The 24,101-nt window shown below is 36.4% G+C and overlaps 1 protein-coding gene across 1 annotated transcript in view; it reads right to left on the bottom strand.

The window, feature by feature from the left end:
* SRPK1 (SRSF protein kinase 1) overlaps positions 1-24,101 on the bottom strand; it is an 80,665-nt gene that overhangs the window by 18,389 nt on the left and 38,175 nt on the right. Inside the window, 10 exon segments of the mRNA XM_040644701.1 lie at positions 1,691-1,791; positions 3,750-4,169; positions 4,549-4,762; positions 5,190-5,215; positions 6,734-6,899; positions 7,775-7,881; positions 14,670-14,757; positions 16,300-16,387; positions 17,341-17,449; positions 18,922-19,040. Coding sequence (XP_040500635.1) covers positions 1,691-1,791; positions 3,750-4,169; positions 4,549-4,762; positions 5,190-5,215; positions 6,734-6,899; positions 7,775-7,881; positions 14,670-14,757; positions 16,300-16,387; positions 17,341-17,449; positions 18,922-19,040 — 1,438 coding nt within the window.

Here is a 24,101-nt window from a genome sequence, read left to right as displayed (position 1 = left end):
TGCTAATTGGGTAAGAAAATAATGGAGGAAGGTGTTCTAAACACAAAGGCCCAGAAGCTTGAAGCAGCTGATGTTTGTACCATGTGATATCTGTGACAGAGCCAATGTGCTTCTCACAATTCATTTACTTAAATATTTATTGAGCACCTCCTAGGTACCAGGTTCTGTTCTAAGTACTGTGGATACAGCAGTGAACAAAAAAATCTGTTGTGATGGGACATACATTTAGGGAAAGGGATAGTAAGGAAACAACCATATAGTATCAGACTGTGTGTGTGGTAAGTGCTATGGAGAAAAAAAATTGAGGGGGGAGAGGAAGACAGAGACAATACATGAATGAGTATAATAAAGGTGTATGGGTTTGGAGAATGGTGGTTTGCTAATTATTTTAGGTGTTCAGGGGAAGATCTCCCTAATGACAGCCGAATAGGTACTTGAAGAAAATGAGTGAGTTGTACACATTATCTTGAAAAGAAATCCAGGCAGAAGGAGGACACCATTTGCTTGGTGGTGTGTGAGACATGGTCAAGACTTCGGCGTTCATTTTGAGGGAGGTCACTGCAACTCACATTTAAAAGGATCACTCCGATAGCTGTGTTGACAACAGTCTGTAGGGGGCACGGGCAGCTGAAGGGAGAGAGTGAGTAGGCTACTGCACTCATCCAGGTGAAGACTGGCTGGCCCAGACCAGATTGTGGTATGGTGGAGTAATTCTAATTACTTGAAAAGTTTTTCCCCTTTCCTACCAGTCAGTATAAGCTCTGACTTCATTTTTTTCTAAAAGGTTATCGCAATATCCTAGAAGTGAGATCCTTCTAGGGTATGAATCATTAGGTACAGGATGCCATACGGAATAGAGAATTTGAAGTATAAAAATAAATGTAAAACCTATTAAAGTGGATTTTAAATAATGCACAGTTTTTGCTTCAGCAATCTTCAACATTCCTGTTTACAAAGTATATGACTCCGAGTAGTTCATTTGTGCAAATCATTCTACTGTAGATTTCTGAGGTGTCCATTAAAAACAATGCCCTCCCCCAAATTCTTAACTAGGTAAACAACAGTATTAACAGGACACTATACAACAAAAATCCATTTTTAAAAAAGCACCCAACTTTTGACTTAGGAATTCTATGTTTAGGTCATGTCCTAAGGACAACCACACAAAGATTCATGAGTAAAGATGCTATCACAAAGAGCTATCAAAAATGTGTAAAAACTAAGTACATTAGAGAATACTACATAACCAACTGAATTTGATATAAATTTCTGGTTGATAAAGAAAGTGTCCAAAATATGTTAAATGAGATAAAAGGTCACAATCAGTAAGTCAGATTCCAACTTTGAAAATAACGGGGAAGTATGAACATAAGCATCGTTGAGCATGAAAGTGAATTAGGATACAGATGAAACAAGACTGGCCAGGAGTTAACATTACTGAATCTGAGTGATAGGTACCTGGAGTGGGAGTGGGGGCTGCTTTATTATACTACTCTCTCTACCTTTGTAAGTATATTTGAACTTTCCTATAATGGAAGATTAAGAAAAACGTGAAAAAATAGTCACTAAAATGTTAACTGGCAATCTGGGTATAGACCCGCAGATGTTTTCTTCCTTCACACATTAAAGTTCAAATTTTCATGCATTCCTAGTCACTTCAAAACACAGCACTAAGGCAAGTTTAACTTACCACCCAACACGCATTTCCAAGATCAGCAATCTTCACTTGGAGCTTTTCTGCATTTTTTGGCTCAAGGGGATTAACAAGAAAATTTCCAGCAGTGGATTTTCCTATAGACAAAGGGTATCATTAATAAGAGTGTTTAGTGAACACAAAAATACCCAAAGGTTAATAAAATTCTCTGAAGCAATATACCCCAGGCCTTCAACTGGAAAACTTCACTAAATTTTGTAAGATAAAAAGACTACAAAAACAAAGCTGGGGGCATCATGATGCCGGATTTCGAGCTGTACTACAAAGCTGTGATCACAAAGACAGCATGGTACTGGCACAAAAACAGACACATAGACCAATGGAACAGAATAGAGAACCCAGAAATGGAACCTCGGCTCCTTGGGCAACTAATCTTTGACAAAGCAGGAAAAAACATCCGGTGGAAAAAAGACAGACTCTTCAATAAATGGTGCTGGGGAAATTGGGACAGCTACATGCAAAAGAATGAACTTGACCACTCTCTCACACCATACACAAAAATAAACTCCAAATGGATGAAAGACCTCGATGTGAGACAGGAATCCATCAAAATCCTAGAGGAGAACATAGGCAGCAACCTCCACGACATCGGCCAAAGTAACCTTTTTCATGACACATCTCCAAAGGCAAGAGAAACAAAAGATAAAATGAACTTGTGGGACTTCATCAAGATAAAAAGCTTCTGCACAGCCAAGGAAACAGTCAAAAAAACTAAGAGGCAGCCCACGGAATGGGAGAATATATTTGCAAATGACACTACAGATAAAAGACTGGTATCCAAGATCTACAAAGAACCTCTCAAACTCAATACACGAGAAACAAATAAACAAATAAAAAAATGGGCAGAAGATATGAACAGACACTTTTCCAATGAAGACATACAAATGGCTAACAGACACATGAAAAAATGTTCAAAATCATTAGCCATCAGGGAAATTCAAATCAAAACCACACTAAGATACCACCTTATGCCAGTTAGAATGGCAAAAATGGACAAAGAAACAACAAATGTTGGAGAGGATGTGGAGAAAGGGGATCCCTCCTACATTGTTGGTGGGAATGCAAGTTGGTACAGTCACTCTGGAAAACAGTGTGGAGGTCCCTTAAAAAGTTAAAAATTGAGCTACCCTATGACCCAGCCATTGCACTACTGGGTATTTACCCCAGAGATACAGACGTAGTGAAGAGAAGGGCCATATGCACCCCAATGTTCATAGCAGCATTGTCCACAATAGCTAAATCGTGGAAGGAACCGAGATGCCCTTCAACAGATGACTGGATTAAGAAGTTGTGGTCCATATATACAATGGAATATTACTCAGCTATCAGAAAGAATGAGTTCTCAACATTTGCTGCAACATGGATGGCACTGGAGGAGATAATGCTAAGTGAAATAAGTCAAGCAGAGAAAGACAATTATCATATGATTTCTCTCATCTATGGAACATAAGAACTAGGAAGATCGGTAGGGGAAGAAAGGGATAAAGAAAGGGGGGTAATCAGAAGGGGGAATGAAACATGAGAGACTATGGACTCTGAGAAACAAACTGAGGGCCTCAGAGGGGAGGGGGGCGGGGAAATGGGCTAGACCAGTGATGGGTAGTAAGGAGGGCACGTATTGCATGGTGCACTGGGTTTTATACGCAACTAATGAATCATCGAACTTTACATCGGAAACCGGGGATGGTGACTGTATGGTGACTAACATAATAAAATAAAAAAACATTAAAAAAAAATGATGGACATCTCTTTAAAGAAATAATAAAAAAAATTAAAAGCTTAAAAAAAAAAAGACTACAGCAACACCCTCAGTTTATACAGTTAAATCCGACCTCTGCCTTCAGAGCAAGTGACAGGCTGTGCACCCACTATATGACCAATACAATTCAAAATTAGCTAAAAATTTATACATTGAAGGTAACTTGGGAACCTGCTATGAAGCTTTATTTACAAAGACATTGGTAGATTTAGAGTAGAAATTCATGAATATGCTATTCAGGGAACGAGTCCTGGGGAAGTATGTCTGTTCAGGTACCTTTGTTGTCCAGTGGTCCATTCTGTTCTTGCTCTTGCTCGTCCTCACAGGGGATCTCTGCCCGAATGCTTTCTTGAAGTTGGCTGATGTCCTGTTCACTGAATGACTGGTCTACGTTTGGTGAAGCCTGGCACATCATGGTATCTGACACCTCAGAGGTTACAGGTGTGCAAGAGTCTGTTTCTTGAGATGTGCTGCTGTCTCCATTTTGGGAGCTTAGGAAACTAGGTTCCTGCTTCAAATTTTGGACATCACAGTCATTAGCATTATGGAGATCCTCTTTAAGCCTCAATGTTTCTTTATTACTGTTTTCAGTATAATTAACGATTTCAATTACTCCATTGCAATTAATTTCTGCTGCACCACCCTCTACACCACGTTCCATAAGTGTTTGATCCTGGTCAATGGTACTTGACTCTTCTAAGGAACAAACAGACAAAAAGGATGTATGTGTATGTGTATGAGTGAAAGAACAAAAAAATTTCTCCACAAGATTAAAAACGTTTTCTAGAACTTATATAGGGTGACATAAAAACATGACTGAACATCTAAGACCTATTGATGGAAGGACAAAAAGATCTTCTTATCCTTACTCAACTGCAAAATGAAGTCTATGTTCCATTTCCACAGAAAAGTCAGAAATTACATTTGAATATTACCTGCCTGACATTTATGAAGGTTCTATACTCTTACTGTATAAGGACACCCCCAGAGATGTGTTGTATGCATGAAACCACTATATCATAGAACAATGATAAATTAATGTTAAAGTAAATTTTTGTGTATGCTCTATTTATACCAAGTTTTTCTTGGGTCATTTTATTAGGTGGGTTCTCTTTCAAGGGTCTTTCAACAGGACTCTCTGATTCTTCTTGCTTGTTTGGTCTTTTTTGCCCAGGGCCCGACTCTTTCTCCATTTCCTCAATTTCCTGCATTCGCTTCTCTAGTAATTCTGCCTGGCGCTTCTGCTTCTTCTTCAATTTCTTCTTCTTATTCTTTGACATTTTGTCAGCCTGGGCGGAGATTACAAACAGATAAAGCCTTCAGGTGGCTAATCCATTACCCCCAGTTGGAGATAACTGTTAACTTTAATATTTCCTAATTAAATTTCACTCTTTTCCTAACATAGCACTTAAGTTTCTCATTAACTTAAACAATGTGGATACTCTTATGAAACCAAATAGAAACAAACTTAACAATAAATTTTGGTCCTCTGAGCCGTCTGTGGGGCTGGTGTACTCTCAGACACACTCATGTTTATAGAAGCCTCACCAGTACAAACTTGTTAAAGATGCGTGGCATTTATTGGAGAAAATATAGAAGCGCAGGAATATTTTTTTCTTTGGTTTTCAAACTCTATACAAACTGTGATCCCTAATAGAAGAATCCCTGCCCACTGCCCATAGATCAGAATTAAACATAGAAACACCTTATACTTACTGGTTTAGGCTGGGGCGCAGTACTGACTGAAAAGAAAAGAAAACCAAGTAAGAATCCTGGCATTCAGCAGGCCATATAAGTTTATGTTATAAACTACTGTTTTTAAGCAACTTTGGTAGAGGTACCATCTTTTAAAAAAGAATAATGCATATGAAAGTTGGCAAATTTAAACAAGTTAAATTCTTCTCCAGATAAAATCCGTATATGCAAAAAGCCAAGTCCCCATTTCTGGTTTCCACTATTAATGCTGCAAAAATCTCATTCCCACATATGCTTAAAATAGACAATGACAGGCAACAACCCTCATCCCCACCCAGAACCCCCATCTCTTAATTCTTTCCCTTGGCGCTGGTCAGTTTTAAAAGAAGCGTGGCATTAAGAGCTACATAGTAATTTGTAACATAGCATGTTATGGATATTAGTTTACATTAGGTGGGAGGTAGAATCTTCCTTAAAAACATTTTTTTTCTTTAATTGTGGTAAAAGCCACACAAGGTAAAATTTCCCTCTGAACCATTCTTAAGTACACAGTTCAACAGTGTTAATTACATTCACATTGTTGTATAATATTTCTAGGGCGTTTTCATTTTGGAAAAACGAAACTCTATGCCCATTAAACAACTTCTCATTTCCCCCTTCTTTAGTCTTTTTTAAAGGAAGCCTATGATAATTGACATTTCAACTTGAGATCAAGAAAGTTCCTCCAAAAAAAAAAAAGTTCTTCAAATATAATAAAACTACTAAAATTAAAATCTATACCCCAAATGGCAAAAAAATCATCATAATCATAGCCATCATTTATTTAGCACATAATACTGCGTGGCAACCTATGAACTGCTTTAACATGGAACTAATAACAAAAATTCCTGCATGAGGAAAAGGAAGCCAAGACACTTGCTCAAAAACACCCAGCCAATGATGAAGCCAGGATTCAAACCAGGTCTGTCTACTCCAGTGCTTAAACTCAAGTTCTTGATAGCAAAGTTATCCTGCCCCTGCACAGATCACACTGATCTATAAGCAAGCATGTATGTGTGACCATAGTCAGAGGTAAACACATCAAAAACGGCCACCGAATCATAAGAGAAAATATTTTAAAACAAAGAACATGAATCAGCTTTTACAGTATACAAAATATCTGTACCCAGAAGACACAATTTCTAGACTTTTTTCTACAGAAGAGCAAGACTAAAGATTAAAAAAGTCTTGAAGGCTGAGAGATTTCTTAATAGTACTTAATACTTAAGTACTTGCTGTTATTTTATTGTTAAGTGAATGAGTGATGCTTTACTTAACTGCCTGGTAATAGAATAAAAATAGGAACTTCTCAACTTTTTTTTTTTTAAAGATTTATTTATTTGAGAGAGAGAGAGAGACAGAAAGAGTGAGCAGGGAGCCTGATGCGGGGCTTGATCCCAGGACCCTGAGATCATGACCTGAGCCGAAATCAAATTGAGTCGGACACTTAACCAACTTAGCCACCCAGGCGCCCTGGAACTTCTCTTAACTTCTAATGAGATCCAAAGTACTCAAAGAAAACATACCTGCAGATCCAGAAGGTGGAGGAGCTCCAGATCGCTGCCATTCTGTTGCTTCTGCAGCCAGTCTTCGGATATACTGCTCGTTCACTGACAACAAGATGTTTTCTGGTTTAATGTCAGTGTGGATGATACGGCACTTGGTGTGTAAATAATCCAGACCCTGTAACACCTGGATGGGAATAGAGCAGTAGACTTGCAAACACAGAATACAAGTCTTTCTGGAGAAGGAAGAAATCACAATACAACATTTAAAAAAATAAAAATATAAAAACAATATGGTACTTTTCAACAGAGAATAAAGCATTTTAAGTAAGGCACAAAGAAACTTCCCCAGAAAGATTTACTTGTAAACTATGAGCAAAGGCAAGAGCTTATAATAAAATTTTTTAAAAAGCTAATTGTTTTAAAAAGCTAATTGTATTTGGAGATATTTAATGAAGAACATAAAGGCTGAGAATAAAAGTCAATATGCTCTTTAAATGTTGAAATACAGGTGATGAAAGAGATTTAGATATCTCTTAATGCAAATTTCCTTGTTGAACTGAGAGAACTGAGGTCTCTTGATTTCCAGTTTAGAGCTCTTCCTACCAAAACACATTATCCAAACAAATTATTTGCCCTTTGGAGTATGAATATTTTTCCTGAGAGTAAACTTCTTTATTGTAAAGCTATTTAGAATATTAGAAAGCATCCTAGAATAATGTTCTATAAAGAGACAGTAATAATTTGACATAGCAATTCCCTATTAATATATAATCAATATTTGCAACCAGAACTTCCAGATAAGGGCTCCAAATTTCCAGCACCAGTCACTGAACACATCTTCCCCTCTAATGATTATTATAGGAGATGAATCTGGGAAAAATGGTTTATTGCGAAAACACTTAAAGACAGAATAAACACTAGGGGCTGAATAAAACACCTAATTTTGGCAATTAAAAAAAATCCCTAGTTTTTAAAATAAAAATTCTATTGGATATAAGAAACTCCTGACACTTTAAGAATATAAAACAATCACCACATAGAAAATATTAGGATACATACTTGCTGGATAATTTTTTTGACACAAGGCAGTGGAAGCCCTTGATAATTGGACTTGATGATCCACTTGAGCAGATGATGCCCCAAAACTTCAAACACCATGCAGATATCTAGGAGTTTGTTAAGGAAGGAAAAGGGAGGCACAAGAGAAGAAAGACGCCAGGTAAAATGTGTTCTACTCCAACGATATTGTTACTGTATTATTCTTTCAGTATAAAAAGTTATAGAGTATGACTAAAAAAATAACTAGCTGTTAATATACTGAATTCCAAAGGCTAATGAATGCTTTAGTTACTGAAAACATTCAAGAAATGGAAAATTCGGGGAGGGGGTGGTTTACTGATAAAACTATGCACATTAAAACACTCAGAGTAAAAGAAAAGTGAAGCCTGCACATTCAATTAGTGAAAGCACTAGCCTTAAGTTGTTGATTACTTGTCCCCCCAGTGCAAAACTAATGCTCAGGGTAACAACTCCTACTCTCATGGTCTCAAAGCAAGAAAAAATAACTTCTGCTTTAGCTACAGGAGATAATGTACCAAAACTTAACCTAAAAAAATGTGAAGGCCAGTATTTTTTAAAAATAGGAAATGGACTATGTTCTGTAGTTTAACAGAACTAATCTTGATTCTAGTGCCACCGAGTGTTCTCTTTATGTATCAACATCCAATCACCATAAGCAGGAGTAACTCTATGAGCCTACTAGTGTGCAGGGCACCGCTGGGATTTTAGTATGTTGCTACCTTACACCTCCAGAAATTTCTACATATGGGAAAAGTCGAGATATACATATGTAATAATGTAATAGTGCCCAGACTTTTCCTTTAAATAAGATTTTCCACTAAAGGAAAACCTGGGCTCCTTGAGGAAATGGCCAAATTCTAGATGAACCTGGAAACCTTGCTATGTGAACAGTAATGGAATATATCAAGAGGAACAGCTTGGACAGGACGCCACTGGCCAAGTTGAAAGCACTTTAAAAAATGAAGTTATGCATTAACTATAAATAAAAACTGAACGAGTACAAACAGATACCTTAAAAAGTATGTGTTGTGGATAGGGAAATATCTTTTTAATTTTTTTAAGATTTTATTTATTTATTTGACAGAGACAGAGACAGCCAGCGAGAGAGGGAACACAAGCAAGGGGAATGGGAGAGGAAGAAGCAGGCTCCCGGTGGAGCAGGAAGCCTGATGCGGGGCTCGATCCCAGGGGTCTGGGATCAGGCCCTGAGCCAAAGGCAGACGCTTAACGACTGAGCCACCCAGGTGCCCCTCTTTTTAATTTTTTAATTATTTTTAATTTTTAAAAAGATTTTAATCTTAATTTTAAAGTAATTTCTACACCCAACATGGGGCTCAGAATCACGACCCTGAGACTGAGCCAGCTAGGTGCCTTTGGAAATATCTTTTTTAGAGAAAAAGTCAAGTAATAGATATACAAAGAAAGACAGAAATAGAAAATCACCATTTTATAATTAATATAGTAATAATTGATTCAAGTAAGAGTCAACAAACACTAAAACTACCGAGTTAAAGATTGTTGGGAATAAAATAACAATGTCACAATATCACCCCAGATTGCTTATTAATTATGAAAGGACAAAGGTACTTCTAAACAGGGAAATCGGGAAGACTGTGCCTTAACCTAGTGATCCAACTTAGTACCCACTAATGATAAAGCACATACTGATGTCAGGTACCCTCTGTATGTAATACACTGAGAAGAATAAAACATCATCCATGTAGTACATGTGACAAAAATAATCTGGATTTAATTTTCAGGAAATCATCAGACAAATCCAAATTAAGACACAAAATATCTGCTCTGGATTCTTCAAAAAAAAAAAAAAAAAAAAGGTCGATGCCATTACAGGAAGGCAATGTTCTAAATTAAAGAAGATTAAAGGGACATACTACCTCAGGGAAACACAACACTTTAATAAGATAGCATTTCAGATTCACTAGAATAACTAAAATAAAAAGACTAACATGACCAAATGTAGGGGAGGATATGGAGCAATTAGAACTCTCATATTTGCTAATAGAAGTATAAAACGGTACAACCACTTTGGAAAACTGGCTGGCAGTTTCCCAGAGTTAAACATACCTAGGAACTTCTGCTTCTGTCAAGATGGAGTTAACAGGGCATACATTTACCCTTTTGCTTAAAGTAACAACAACAAAAGCAGACAAAATACATAAAACAACAGATTTATTGACCCTGACATCAGGCAATAAAGGCAGTGATCCTTGAGAAAAGAGAAACAAATGAGCTGAATCCTATGATTGCCCCATCTTACCGCCTTGAGACTTTCCAGATCCCTTGAGTTTAAGGGAAGGAGTTAAGAGTCTTGGGAGACCAAGGCAGCTACAGAAAAAGAGAACCTTGGAGATCTGTGGAGGGATCCCCTCAAGTATTTAGCAGAGTACTAATCAACGTAAGTATACAAAGAAACTACCAGAGGCAGGGGGAAAATATCACCTGAAGGGATTAGAGGGAATAGTGGCCAGCGTCCCCAAAGGGCTCCAACAATGTCTGTTCTCATCAAAAGTGCTAGACAAATTCATAGTCATAGTCATGGGCCAGAAATATACCCATACCTATAGTCAATTTGTTTATGACAAAGGAGCCATAAATATATATTGGGGAAAGAACAAGTCTCTTCAATATACATGGTGCTGGGAAAACTAGTCAGTCACATGCAAAAAAATGAAACTTGACCACTATCTTACACTACATAAAAAATCAACTCAAAAATGGAGACTTGAATGTTAAGACCTGAAACCATAAAACTCCTAGACAAAAACATAGGCGATAAGCTCCTTGACACTGGTCTTGGCAATGATTTTTTGGATTTGACACCAAAAGAAAGAAAAGCCAACAAAAGCAAAAATGCACAAATAGGACTAAATCAAACTAAAACTTCTGCACACCAAAAAGAACCCATTAACAAAATGAAAAGGCAACGTAACGAATAGAAGAAAGTATCCGCAAACTATGTATCTGATAAGGGGTTAGTATCTAAGGAACTTGCACAACTCAATAGAAAAACATTTTATTAAAAAATGAGCAGAGGATGTAAATAGAAATTTTTCCAAAGAAGACATACAGATGGCCAACAGGGACATGAAAAGGTGCTCAACATCACTAATCATCAGGGAAATACAAATCAGAACCACAACAAAATATCACCTCACACCTGTTAGAATGACTATTATCAAAAAGACAAGAGATAAGTGTTGGTGAAGCTGTGGAGAAAAGGGAGCCCTTGTGTGCTGTTGGTGGAAACATAAATTGGTGCAGAAAACGATGGAAAACACTGTCAAAGGTTCCTCAAAAGATTAAAAATTGAACTACCATATAATCTAGCAATTCTACTTCTGAATATTTATCTGAAAGAAATGAGAATGTTATCTCAAATTCATTAAGTTAGCTGCATCCCCATGCTCATTACAGCATTATTTACAATAGTCAAGACACAGTCCACTGATGGAAGAATAGATAAAGCTGTGGTGTGTGCACACACACTTCTAGTTTAAGATGAATAAGTCCTGGGGATATAATATACAGAATGGTGACTACAGTTAACAATACTATATTGTATATTTGATAGCTGCTCAGAAAGTAGATCTTAAAAGTTCTCATCACAAGAAAAAAACCTGTAACTATGAGGGATGGTGGATGTTACCTTACTGTGGTAACAATTTGCAAAGTACACATTTTTCAAATCATTATTATGCATAACACCCAAAACTAATGCAATGTTCTATGTCAATTTCACCTCAATTAAAAAAACATAAAGAGTAGAAAAATTCATATTCATGGGGTTTTGGGTAGATTATTCAGGAAGGTCTTGCCTCAGTATAGGGAGTAATTAGTCCTCAACTGAACACTACCCTGGATCTACCCAACAAATCATAAATGTACAATCTGAAACGGATCACACCGTCTCCATGTGACATACCTGCATCCCAGACAAAGCTCAAGAAGATTTATGGGAACACAAAGTATCCAGCAGCCAAATAAAAATCACAATGTATCTATCAAAGATTACAGGCAGGAAAAATGCAGGAAAACATAGCTAAAAATTACAGTAATCAATCCTTCAAAACTGAACCAGCACTGACATAGATGTCAGAATTAGCAGACAAGGAAATTAAGCAGTTACAGCTATAGTCCATATATTAAAAAGTAGAGACACAGAATATATATCTATATATAGATATTTATCTATATCTACATAAAAAACACCCAAATAAGAATGAAAAACTCAAAGAAAAAAAAAAGTATGCAACATCTGGAAACACCATCAGATTAGATACTGGATGACTAAAAACCTGGTTCCAATTTTTTTAGGTAATTGTATTGAGGTTATATTTTAAAATCCTTGTCTTTTGAAGATAACATTCTAAAATAATTATGGGTGAAATAATATACCTAGGGTTGGCCACAAAATTAGTAGGCGGTAGAGACAAAACAAGATTAAACAAGATCCTAAAATATGTAAGGGGTCTGTGGAGATTCATTAAACTATTCTACTTTTGTATACATGAAATATACCAAAACAGGGTTTTTAAAAATGCAGATTGTTTAAAAATAAACCCAGAAAACGGGATTTTTAAGTTATTCTATTATGTTCCTAGTTTCAATCTTTGATTTGTTGAGAGAAGCACTGCAATTTGACAATGGTATTTTAATCTGTAAGCAGTGATATAAAAATGACCAAACATTTAGTAGCTTAAGAAACAAAAAGAATTGGATAAAAGGATACATGAAAAAATCTTCTTGGGGAGATGGTGTAAAGAAAAAACACAAAGGGCTGAACACTAACAGGAGTCACATTTAGAGCACATCATGAGTAAGAGGAGCTAGGAAAAGAGGCCAAATACATACTAGAAAAAAGAAGTTTCCTAAAGACATAATAGGTCACATAGATGGCCAAAAAGGATACTTACTCTCTGGCTAATGTCAATAGTATATATAGAACAGCTGTTCCTCTAATCACTCCTCGCCCCTTACCACCCACAGAAAGTAGAATGAACCACCTACACTGAAGTATACTGAAGTCTGCATAACTGACTTTCTATGTTAGGGCCCATTATATTTCAGTATGAGAAGGACAGTGCTCTGGAGATGCTCAGATACAAAGAAAAATACAGATATATGGCTCCATGCAGACATGCTTATGTTGTGAGAAGAGAAGCATAACCCATTAACCCTTAACTCAGTGCTCTGACTTTTATCCTTTTCAATCCTAGTAGCAGCAAATAATGCAGTAGCCAAGATAGTTGGGAGACAAGTAGGAGGAAGAGCAGAGAGAAATGGACTCAGGACAAAGAGAGACTCAGTGGATAAAACTACAGAGAAATTACCTGGTAATATTCGAAAAATACCTTGCAACTTGAAATTCAAACCCACTAACATTTCAAAAGTTAAAAAAAACCCAAACCACCCTTCTTCATTGGAGTCAAATAAAGATACTCAAACATTACTGAGGAGACTATTTAGAATATTTCTAGTTTTATTTGTAACTCTCCCAAATTAACAGAGAGAGTTGGCATGGTAAACATTACAAGATCAAACAATAGGGAAACAGAATCTAACAGCATCCTATGTATATTTTTATATCTTGGTTAGCCTTATTATATACCCCCGGAGTAAGCCATCTACAAAGTGACCACAATAGCCACAAGCTTCTTTTTTTTTTTTTAAAGATTTATTTATTTGTCAGAGAGAGAGAGAGAGAGAGAGAAAGCACAAGCAGGGGGAGCGGCAGGCAGAGGGAGAAGCAGACTCCCTGCTGAGCGGGGAGCCCGATGTGGGACTCGATCCCAACACCCTGGGAAAATGACCTGAGCCGAAGGCAGACGCTCAACTGACTGAGCCACCCAGGTGACCCAAGACTGTTTTAAAATGGATGATTCTTGAAGTAGTTTTCTTCAGACATCAGGGATATGTGATTTGTACTTCTCCAAGGAAATAACTCACAACTAAACTCAGAATGACAGACAAAATTTTTACACATTATCACCTGTTCTCTCCCTCTTCTCCATTCAAATCTCTTACCATAGTCCACATGATGCCAGAACCATATGCAGACCACCTCCTTAAAAAGAGATAATTGGCAATTAACAGTGTGTGTTAAGAGAAGCTAAATATGCAGGAAAAGCAGAATGAGAGATGAAATGTCTTTCCTTTTACATTTTTCAGTAGTTCATGAATAGGTAGTTTTCGACTCTCCAATCCAACTGCGCTGCCACTTCATCCTTTATTCCGACAAGTCTGATAAGCCTTCATAAGCACGGCTGTTGCAACAACCTCTTAAGCAGCTCACCACATGTCACTCTGATATTAACTTACGAAAGAAATCAGCTAAGGTTTCTTCCAACTCTAAAAATTCTAAAAATCCAGATAAAAACATTAAACGAGTCAGTTTTTTCATTTTGATAGAACACAATCACACCTGTTTAGATTCTAAGCATAACCTATACGCACAACCACTTCAATGTTGAAGGCTGGTAGATAATACAATGTGTTAAATTTTTCCTTGTACAGTGTTTATCATGAAAAATTACTTCCATTAAAATTTCCGTGCGAATTAATAAAAATCACAGAACCTTTACTAATACAAGGCTAATTAAAGAAAAAAAAAGTTTTTCTTCTGACTTTGGTTTAATTTGCCTGGAAAGGAGAAAGAGCCTAAAGCAATACCCTGACAAGTCACAACATATAAACATTATTCACATCTGTGTTCAGAAGTTGACAATAACCCAAAGTAGTTTGATTATACTTTGCCTTGAGAAAAGAGATGAATGCTATTTATATAAATCTGGTTTCCTTTCTTGGAGATAAGGTTATAATGTGATTTATTTTCAAACAGTTCTTAAAAGGATACGTGTTCCATTAACTCCTGATATTTTAAAGTCATCTAGTAGTTGAACGACCATTTCTCTATTTGGATCGTTAGGGTCTGAATTACGAACCTACAGTGGGAAAGAGCAGAATTTAGCAAAAGCGAAAGCACCAAAATAAGCCAAAGAGTGGGGAAGGGAATACCTGCAGCACATATAACAAAGGATTTACTCCCAAGAAAGAGCTCACACGAGGAAAGGAAAAGGAAATATAACTGACAAAGACTATTGCTCTAATTCAACCATTTTTCTACTAAAAGTGTGACTCTCAAATTAATTGCTGGCTACCAGCCCATGAGGAATTAAGGAGCTTTTACAGGATGCAAAACAACCACGAAACCAACATTTATCACAGTGTTTACTCAGCTGAGGTTTTTTTCCCCCCATAAAAAACCTTCTCAATGAAGGAAGGAAGCACTAACAACTTTCGGGCACAGGCTCCTATTTTGTCAGACTGGCACTCAGAAAATTACTTTCTCAGAGCTCTCCTGGTCTAACCCCCTCACTTTACAAATGAAAACCCAAGGTCTCAGAAGAAGTGGAGTGATGAGGTGGGGGATATACTGGCCTAGGGCTGGTTTAGTGATTGATCAGTTGCCCATAACACCCAGTGCTCATTACATCAAGTGCCTTCCTTAATGCCCATCACCCAGTTACCCCATTCCCCCTGCCCTCTAGCAACCCTGAGTTTCTTTCCTATAGTTAAGAGTCTCTTATGGTTTGTCTTCCTGTTTTTATCTTATTTTTCCTTCTCTTCCCCTATGTTCATCTGTTTTGTTTCTTAAATTCCACATGAGTGAAATCATGATACTTGTCTTTCTCTGACTTATTTCACTTAGCGTAATACCCTCTAGTTCCATCCGTGTCATTGCAAACGGCAAGATTTCATTCTTTTTGATGGCTGAGTAATATTCCATTATATATATACATATACGTATACATATATACGTGTGTATATATATATGTTTGTGTATATATATATGTGTGTGTGTATATATATGTGTGTGTGTGTGTGTGTGTATGTATATATGTATATATCTCACATTTTCTTTATCCATTCATGTTTTGATGAACATTTGGATATTTTGGCTATTGTCAGACAACTTTACTTTTAACCATAGCAGGAAAGTACAACATTTCTTGTGCTCTCTGGTACATAAAATATGCTCAATAAATATTTTGAAAGTTTTTTTTGGTGTTTATGATGGGAATCCACCACTTCCCCTACCATAAGCACAGAATTTATAAATATTGTCATCTTCCTGTACCTCTTTTTTTTTTTTTAAAGATTTTTTTAAATTTATTTATTCGACAGAGATAGAGACAGCCAGGAGAGAGGGAACACAAGCAGGGGGAGTGGGAGAGGAAGAAGCAGGCTCATAGCAGAGGAGCCTGATGTGGGGCTCGATCCCATAACGCCAGGATCACGCCCTGAGCTGAAGGCAGACGCTTAACCGCTGTGCCACCCAGGCGCCCCCTTCCTGTACCTCTTTAAGGATATTGGAACTTTACAACAAAAATTAGTCATGCTAAAGAGTCTACAATTGGTATGTCTTAATTCAGTAAAACTTCGTTTATATGCTTTGTGGTTCACACATAAGATCTAATACTCACTGATTTCAGCAACCGGATTTCATCTAGTGCTGTTTCAGTATAATGTTCAGCACTTTTAACTACTTTCATTGCCACAAACTTCTTCCCCCTAAGAAACAAACACAGGCAGTTAAGACTAATGCCCTATCCTCACTTCAGGAAGGTAAAATTTAGCCATAACTGGGAGGCAGTGACAAAAGTACAAATATTGATTCCATGTTTCCCTGTATTTAAACATAGACTATGTCTACACAATCATGTGTACCTGTTAATGGTACTAATTGGCCAGATGTCATTTATAGGAGGAAGAAAATCTGTTCTCAGGTAATCTTAGCACACATTTTCTCCAAGTTAAAGTCTACCTTCTGAATGCCTCTCTGAATCCAAGTAAAACCATGAAATGGTAATAAATACGGGGCGGGGGGTGGGGGAGAGAGCATCAAACCAGAAGTATTCTGTATATCTGCATGTCAAAAGCTAAAAGGTTAAAACCTTTAACACTTTCCTAGAAGAAGCCAGAAGAAATACCTGGGGTGAAACCAAACTGATAAAAAACAAAGTGCATAGATCTCAATTACTGTCTCATCAAAGATAGTACACTTGTAAGTAAACATCCAATGTTAATTACCTGTGATTTTTATGTAGGAAAATTTTTAGACTACATGGTTAAGCAAATCTCTTACCAAAACAAAATACAAGAAAATAATTTCATAGGTTGGTATAGGACATCGTCTAAAAATTTAACTCTACTCCAGTAAAACAAAAAACAAACAAAAACACCCCATGAACTTACATATCATACTTTCATTGAACATTTGTAATGTTTTGAATTTCTAAGTTCCAAGTGGCTTATAGATACTAATGTAATCAATCTTTTGTCTCTAAGGTGATTCTTCCTCACAGGAAAGACAAATTGCCCAAGAACATAAAGATTATCAACAACAAAATATTGATCAAGAAATCGGTGTAGAGCTAGACAGAAGACTGATCATCTCTGGAAAATCAGATGAAAACTCTTAGGCATCTCCTAAGTAATTCTTTGGCAGGACCACTACAACTTACTGAATATCCCATGATAACCACACTGTTGAAAAGTGTCCCCAGCCCAACTTTCGGATCACGTGATATCTCCCATTGAATAGATCTCCAATTTTCACAAGATGATAACCTCCTGGAAGAAACAACAGGAAGGAACAGTCACTTATGTAGTAAGAAAAGATAGTTCACATTCCATTTTTCAACATCTATACACCGTTTATCAAACAAAAATGGTTTCTTCCATATAACCATTTGAACAGAAAAAAATTTTAAGTCAGCCACACAGTATTACTGAACTCATGTTATAAAAAAATTCTTAGGGGCGCCTGGGTGGCTCAGCTGATTAAGCATCCAACTCGTGATTTTGGCTCAGTCATGATCTCGGGGTTGTGAGATCGAGCCCTGTGTTGGGCTCTGCACTCAGCAGCAAGTCTGATGGAGATTCTCTCTCCCCCTCTGCCCCACCCCCTTCATGTGTGTGCATTCACGCTCTCTCTCTCTAAATAAATCTTCATTCTTTAAAATAAATAAGTCTTTAAAAAAAATCTTAGAGAATAAGATTAATGATTTAGAGTAAGCAAGTGATGTTTTGTTGAACAACCAAGTTATTACTTAAAAAAATAAGTCATTCTTTTTTTTTTTTATTTAAGATTTTATTTATTTGTGTGTGAGAGAGAGAGCACGAGCACACACACAAGCAGGGGGAGGAGCAGGCAGAGGGAGAAGCAGGCTCCCCACTGAGCAAGGAGCCCAATGAGGGACTCGATCCCAGGAACCTGGGATCATGACCTAAACAAAAGGCTAATGCTTAACCGACTGAGCCATCCAGGCATCCCAAAATGAGTCACTGTCAAACAAAAATAGGGTTATGTATCACAATATTCCTGCCCCTCAATAATCTAATAGATTTATCTAAACATATAAATGTTTATAAATAAAATCTATTTATAGTTGCAGTCTCAGGATGTATTTTTATGAGTGAGATTAATGAATTCCATTTATTTAACTTAAAAAAGAAAAGAAAAGAAAAGAGAGTTTGTTTTCCTAAAACACAACACAACAAAACAAAAACAAGGAAAGCCTGAAAAGGCTGCCAACAGTGGCAGGAATCAAGATATTTCTACGTCTTTGCTTAACACAAACCAGGTTCTCCCAGATGGTAAGATACACTCTGATATCACCTGCTATTAAGTACCTATAATTCCAGTTTAACTTATCTTAGCAATCATTACTATGAGAAAAAAGTAATGAAAAGGTTTTCTAAAAAGTCTATATACCACATCTCATCATTGGTTATTTCTGGGTGATACAGTGTTACAGATGGTTTTTATTTTCTTTTTGTTAAATGTTATGTCTGAAATTTTCTAAGGTAAATATGCACTATCATTTTTAAAAAGAAAAAAGGTAAAAACAGATTTAATATAAAACCAAGCTTTAATAAATTAAATTGAACTGAGGGGAAATATTATTTCTTATACCTCAAGTAAAGGATGCAAGAAGCAGAAAACATCAAAACAGCTTACACTCATAGACCAAATATTTAGGTGAGGTACTGCATACACATGAATCATGTCTTACTTGGTATCTTCTTATCAAAAGTCTCACCTTTACAATAATCATTGGGATCTTCTTGCTCATCATCATCAGACCCCAGAATCTCCTCTTCCTGCTCTGGTAGATCACTTTCAGAGTGGGGAGCAGAGCCTCGGTGCTGAGTTTCAGATCTAAGAAATAATACAAACATGTTCACTCCATATGGACAGAATAAAATAGGACATCAAGAGAACGTCATTATCAAAATGTCTCTCCACTTAACAGATAATATAAACAGAGTATTATCTAGTGGTAGCCTAAGAAAATATTAGCTATCACTTTATCTTATGTTAGGAAAATACTTTAAAAAAAAAAGATTTGAGAGAGAGGGAGAGAGCAAGTGTGCAGGAGTGAGAGGGGCAGAAGGAGAGGGAGAATCTCAAGCTGACTCCATATCGAGCCTGATGCGGGGCTGCATCTCATGACCCTGAGATCATGACCTAAGCTGAAACCAAGAGTTGGATGCTTAACTGACCACCCAGATGCCCCAGGAAAATAATACTAAAAAAAAAAAAAAAAAAAAATTCAGTACATGATTAAATAAAATCTGGGAAACACATAAAAGTACAAAGGGAAAAAATTACTTGAAACTCAATATCCAAACAAAATTGCTGATAAAACTATTATATTTTTCTTTCAGTATTTTTCCTGCATTTTAAGAAAATATGTATCTGTATTCACACACTATATAAACAAATTGGTATCCTGCTTTTCCTATTATATTTTAAAGTTTTCTCCTCATTCCTATGCAATCTCTTAAATCTTACATATTTTCCTTAGAAAAATTGTGTCACCACTTACTTTCGCACATTCTGCTCAGCTGGACATTTAACTTGTTTCTAATTTCTTTACCACTAAAAATAAAGCTGGTGAGTATTTTTGGATAATCTTTATTCTGCATTCAAAATTATTTCCCTGAAGTTAAACTACCACGTAAGGATAGAAACATTCTCCCCATTTATAAAAACAACATGTTAAATATAGAAAATTTGGAAAGTAATTATTTTGTTTTAAAACACTTCTATTCTGAACAAATTAATATTTTAAACTATTTCTTTCCAGCCTGTGGCCATGAACAGCTTTTAGAATTATTATGTAAGTATGACTTTTCTAAAGAGGTTGTAACTGAGCTGCATTTCCTGCCATATATGGGCTTTTGGTATGTAACTAGTAACAGGTTGGGAAAACTTAGCTTATTTGATAGGTAAAAACGGCTTCTCATTTTATAATGAATGAAAAAATTTTACTAATTCCTTTCTCTACATGCCATCAATTAGTTGTATCAAAATTTCTGTGCACTGAGAAGTTCAGAAGCAGAAAGACTTGGATTTGTATTCAGGTTGACACCTATTAGTTGCCTGCTTTATAAAGTTTTAAGCAAATTAAGCAGGGTACACAACATTTCTTTCAGTAGCTGCAGGAAAAGGAATTTTAATCTCTATTTTTCAATATTTTATTTACCTTTTTATCATTCTGTCTCATCAGATTGTTTTTCAAAAGATAAATTTAACAGAGAAAAAATTTTAATAGCAAAACCAGTTACGTGGGCTATTGAGACATAAGAAATACCTTGGCAAGCATGACTAATGATTCAGATTTAGATTTTTGGTGACCTTTCCAGCCTGCCTCAATTCTTAGTACTTTTTTGTCTTCCAGGAATAAAAAAGTAGCTACAAACTACACTATTCAATGTGTTCATTTTTAGTGAAAACATGTCCTTGGGAAACTTATTTAGTAAAGAACTAACTGGCCCACTTTCCTAGGTGGAAATAATGAATCTGAATGAATATTCCTAAATTTAAGATTAAGATGAATTTCTAAAACAGATTCTCTAACTTCAAACTTGTGCCTTTTATAATTAAAATTACAAAAAATAAAATAAATAAAATTACAATTTGACTATGAGAACTGCAATTGTGAAACTTTTGAACAGCAGTGAAATATTAGTGAAAACCAGACATAAAAATGCTGAAATATTAGAATTTACAAATATCATGGGATTAATAATGTTAAAAAATTATTTTTAAAAGATTTGGACATTCTTGGAAGCAAATAGATTTGTGAAGAGTTTTTTTAGTTATAAGAATTCCCAGTTAAAGGATTCAAGATTGAATTATGAATTACAAGTCACAATGTGAAATACAAGTCTCTACCCCGACATGTGGGGACAGAAGAAACGCTCCTCTTATTCTAAAACAAGAGAGAGGGGCGCCTGGGTGGCTCAGACGGTTAGGCGTCTGCCTTTGGCTTGGGTCATGATCTTCAGGTTCTGGGACTGAGCCCCACGTCCGGCTCCCTGCTCAGTGAGGAGTCTGCTTCTCCCTCGCCCTCTGCCTCTCCCCTTGGCTTGTGCTGTCTCTCAAATAAGTAAAATCTTAAAAACAAAACAAAACAAAACAACAATAGAGAAAGATTACTTAAGGGGGGGAATCCTACTTTTTAACTTTTAAATGTCATTTTAAAAACATAACTAAATTTACGTTTAAGTATTAATTTCAAATATATAATGTTTTAATATTCAGTCATCTCTCTGTGATGGATGTCCTATCCCTTCAGTCCCACAGTCTTCCTCTCTCTTGATTTATTCCTTCATTTCCACAGTGCACATTTATCTGTAACTTCTGGAGAATGAGCACATGGGACGTAAGTTTAAGATCTCTTATTATTTTATCCTCACCCTTGATTGCTGGTCTGGGTATAAAATAAATGCTCTGTTGCCTTCTAGTTTTCAGTGGTGCTGTTGACAAGTTCAAACAATGCCTTCTGATTTCCTGTGTCTCCAAAGAGGGCTTGTTTTTCTCCCTTGGTATTTTTTGTTTCTTTTTTTAAGGACTTTCTCTTTAAACCCCATGTTCTGAAATTTCCTGAATGGCTTTTAAAAAATCCAGCTTGCTAAGTACTTTCTGTGTAATTACTTGCAAGACAGAGATTCATTTAGTTCTGAGAAAACTTCCTGTATTTCAATGTAAATTTAATTCTCTTCATTTTGACTATTCCCTCTGGAACATGTTTTTTCAGGCACTGGACCCTCTGACTCACTACATTAATTTTCTTACATTTTCTACCTCCTTAGATTTTGTTATTGTTCTACTTCCTAGATTTATCTAACTTGTGTTGTCTATTACATTTCTACCATATTTTTAATTTCCTACACTTTTTTTTTTTTTTTAAATAAACTCTATGCCCAACACAGGGCTTTAACTCACAACCTTGAGATCAAGAATCGTATGCTCTACCAACTGAGCCAGCCAGGTGCCCCATTTTTGCTCTTGAATGTTCCTTTTTTACAGACTCCTGAATAGTTTCAATGACACACTGTCTTTTACCTTAAGGATACTAGTTATAGTTTTAAGTTTTCTTCTGATCCTGTATCATCTTGGCTTTCTCAAACTACACATGTTTTACTAATGCCATACTTTTGTAAATGATGTCCATCAAGGAATATCAGACAATTGAAAAAAGTGTCATAAAAAGACAAAAACAAAAAGAAAAGTGAAAATTTGAGGAAACAGAGTTACTATTAGTTAATGAGGATAATATGGTGATATGATTAAAGAATTCAAAAACACTGTACCTTTCACTGATGATGGGTGTTAAGAATAAAGAGTTGGAACAGAAAGAAATTTCAGCTTATTAATATTAGGAACTAAAACCCATTCTTCCTAGAACAGAAGAGGGGAGTTCTAAAATAGTTTCAGTCTGTGCTTTTAAATTCTTCATACCTACACTTCAGGTCTCAAATTTTGCTATTCATGTTCAGAAGAAAAAAATTATGTCAGCACTTTAAAGCTCTCAAAGCACGTAAAATTTAACCCAGTACATCTACAAAATCACATATAAACTGAAATGGACAACGGATCAAATTTTAGTAGCTGTATGATTTCAAAAGAGATAACCTGATCCAAACAGCAGTACTGTTAGAAACAGGAATGTACTTGGCTAGGGCACAGAATGAAGCCAAGGCAAAAATCTGTAAGGAAGGCAGAAAGCGATGGAAAAGCTTCACAGTTTTGCTCCTCTTATATTTCCAAGCCAGACTTGACACAGAAGGAGTAAGAACAGACAGATGATAAAAACCATATTAGTCAGGGTGTTCCCCCTTATTTCTAAGGATCTTTCCTTTCTTTTCTTCTTAAGATTCTATTTATTTATTTGACAGAGAAAGACAGCCAGCGAGAGAGGGAACACAGGCAGGGGGAGTGGGAGAGGAAGGAGCAGGCTCCCAGCGGAGGAGCCCGATGTGGGCCAGAACGTCAGGATCACGCCCTAAGCCGAAGGCAGACGCTTAACAAGTGAGCCACCCAGGCGCCCCCCTAAGGATCTTTTCTTTTCTTTTTCTTTTCTTTTTTTTTTTTAAAGATTTTATTTTATTTATTTGACAGAGATAGAGACAGCCAGCGAGAGAGGGAACACAAGCAGGGGGAGTGGGAGAGGAAGAAGCAGGCTCATAGCGGAGGAGCCTGATGTGGGGCTCGATCCCAGAACGCCGGGATCACGCCCTGAGCTGAAGGCAGGCGCTTAACCGCTGTGCCACCCAGGCGACCCCCCTAAGGATCTTTTCAATTCAGATTCCATTTCTGGTATAATCCTCATTCCTAACCATCCTTTACCCCAATCTCTAATCGGCCAAATAAATAGTAAAACCAAAGTGTCAAACAAAAATTTACTGTCTTGTGAGCAAATACTATATATTCATAATTGCCATATAGAATATGCTACTTATGAGTTTTCACTTATACATTTCATGAATTTATATACTAACATTAGTTACCTGAGCTCCCCACTCGTCCATTTTTTTTTTTTTACAAAGTTTATTACTAACCCACTAAATTGGTTTATAACCTACTAGTGGGTTGGTTTGAAAAATACCATCCTAGAAATTATTTTTAACTTCTTTAGGGAGAGATAATTCACATGTCATAAGTTCACCAATCTAAAGCATATAATTCAGTGGTTTTTAGTATATTCAGAGTTGTACACTCTTACAACCTAAATTTAGAACATTTTCATCACTCTCACAAAAAAACCAATCCCATTAGCAGTAACTCACCATTATACTCTTCCCTTAGACTCTGGAAACCACTAATCTTCTTTCTGTCTCCATGAATCTTACTTTTCTGGACATTTCATGTAAGTGGAACCACTCAATATATGGTCTTTTCTGACTGACTTCTTTCACACAGTGTAATGTT

The sequence above is a fragment of the Ursus maritimus genome, unplaced genomic scaffold (assembly GCF_017311325.1).
Source record: "Ursus maritimus isolate PB19 unplaced genomic scaffold, ASM1731132v1 scaffold_30, whole genome shotgun sequence".
In the NCBI taxonomy this organism is placed as follows: domain Eukaryota; kingdom Metazoa; phylum Chordata; class Mammalia; order Carnivora; family Ursidae; genus Ursus; species Ursus maritimus.
The sequence above is the reverse complement of the archived record's forward strand: the minus strand, read 5'-3'. Positions and strand labels throughout refer to the sequence as shown.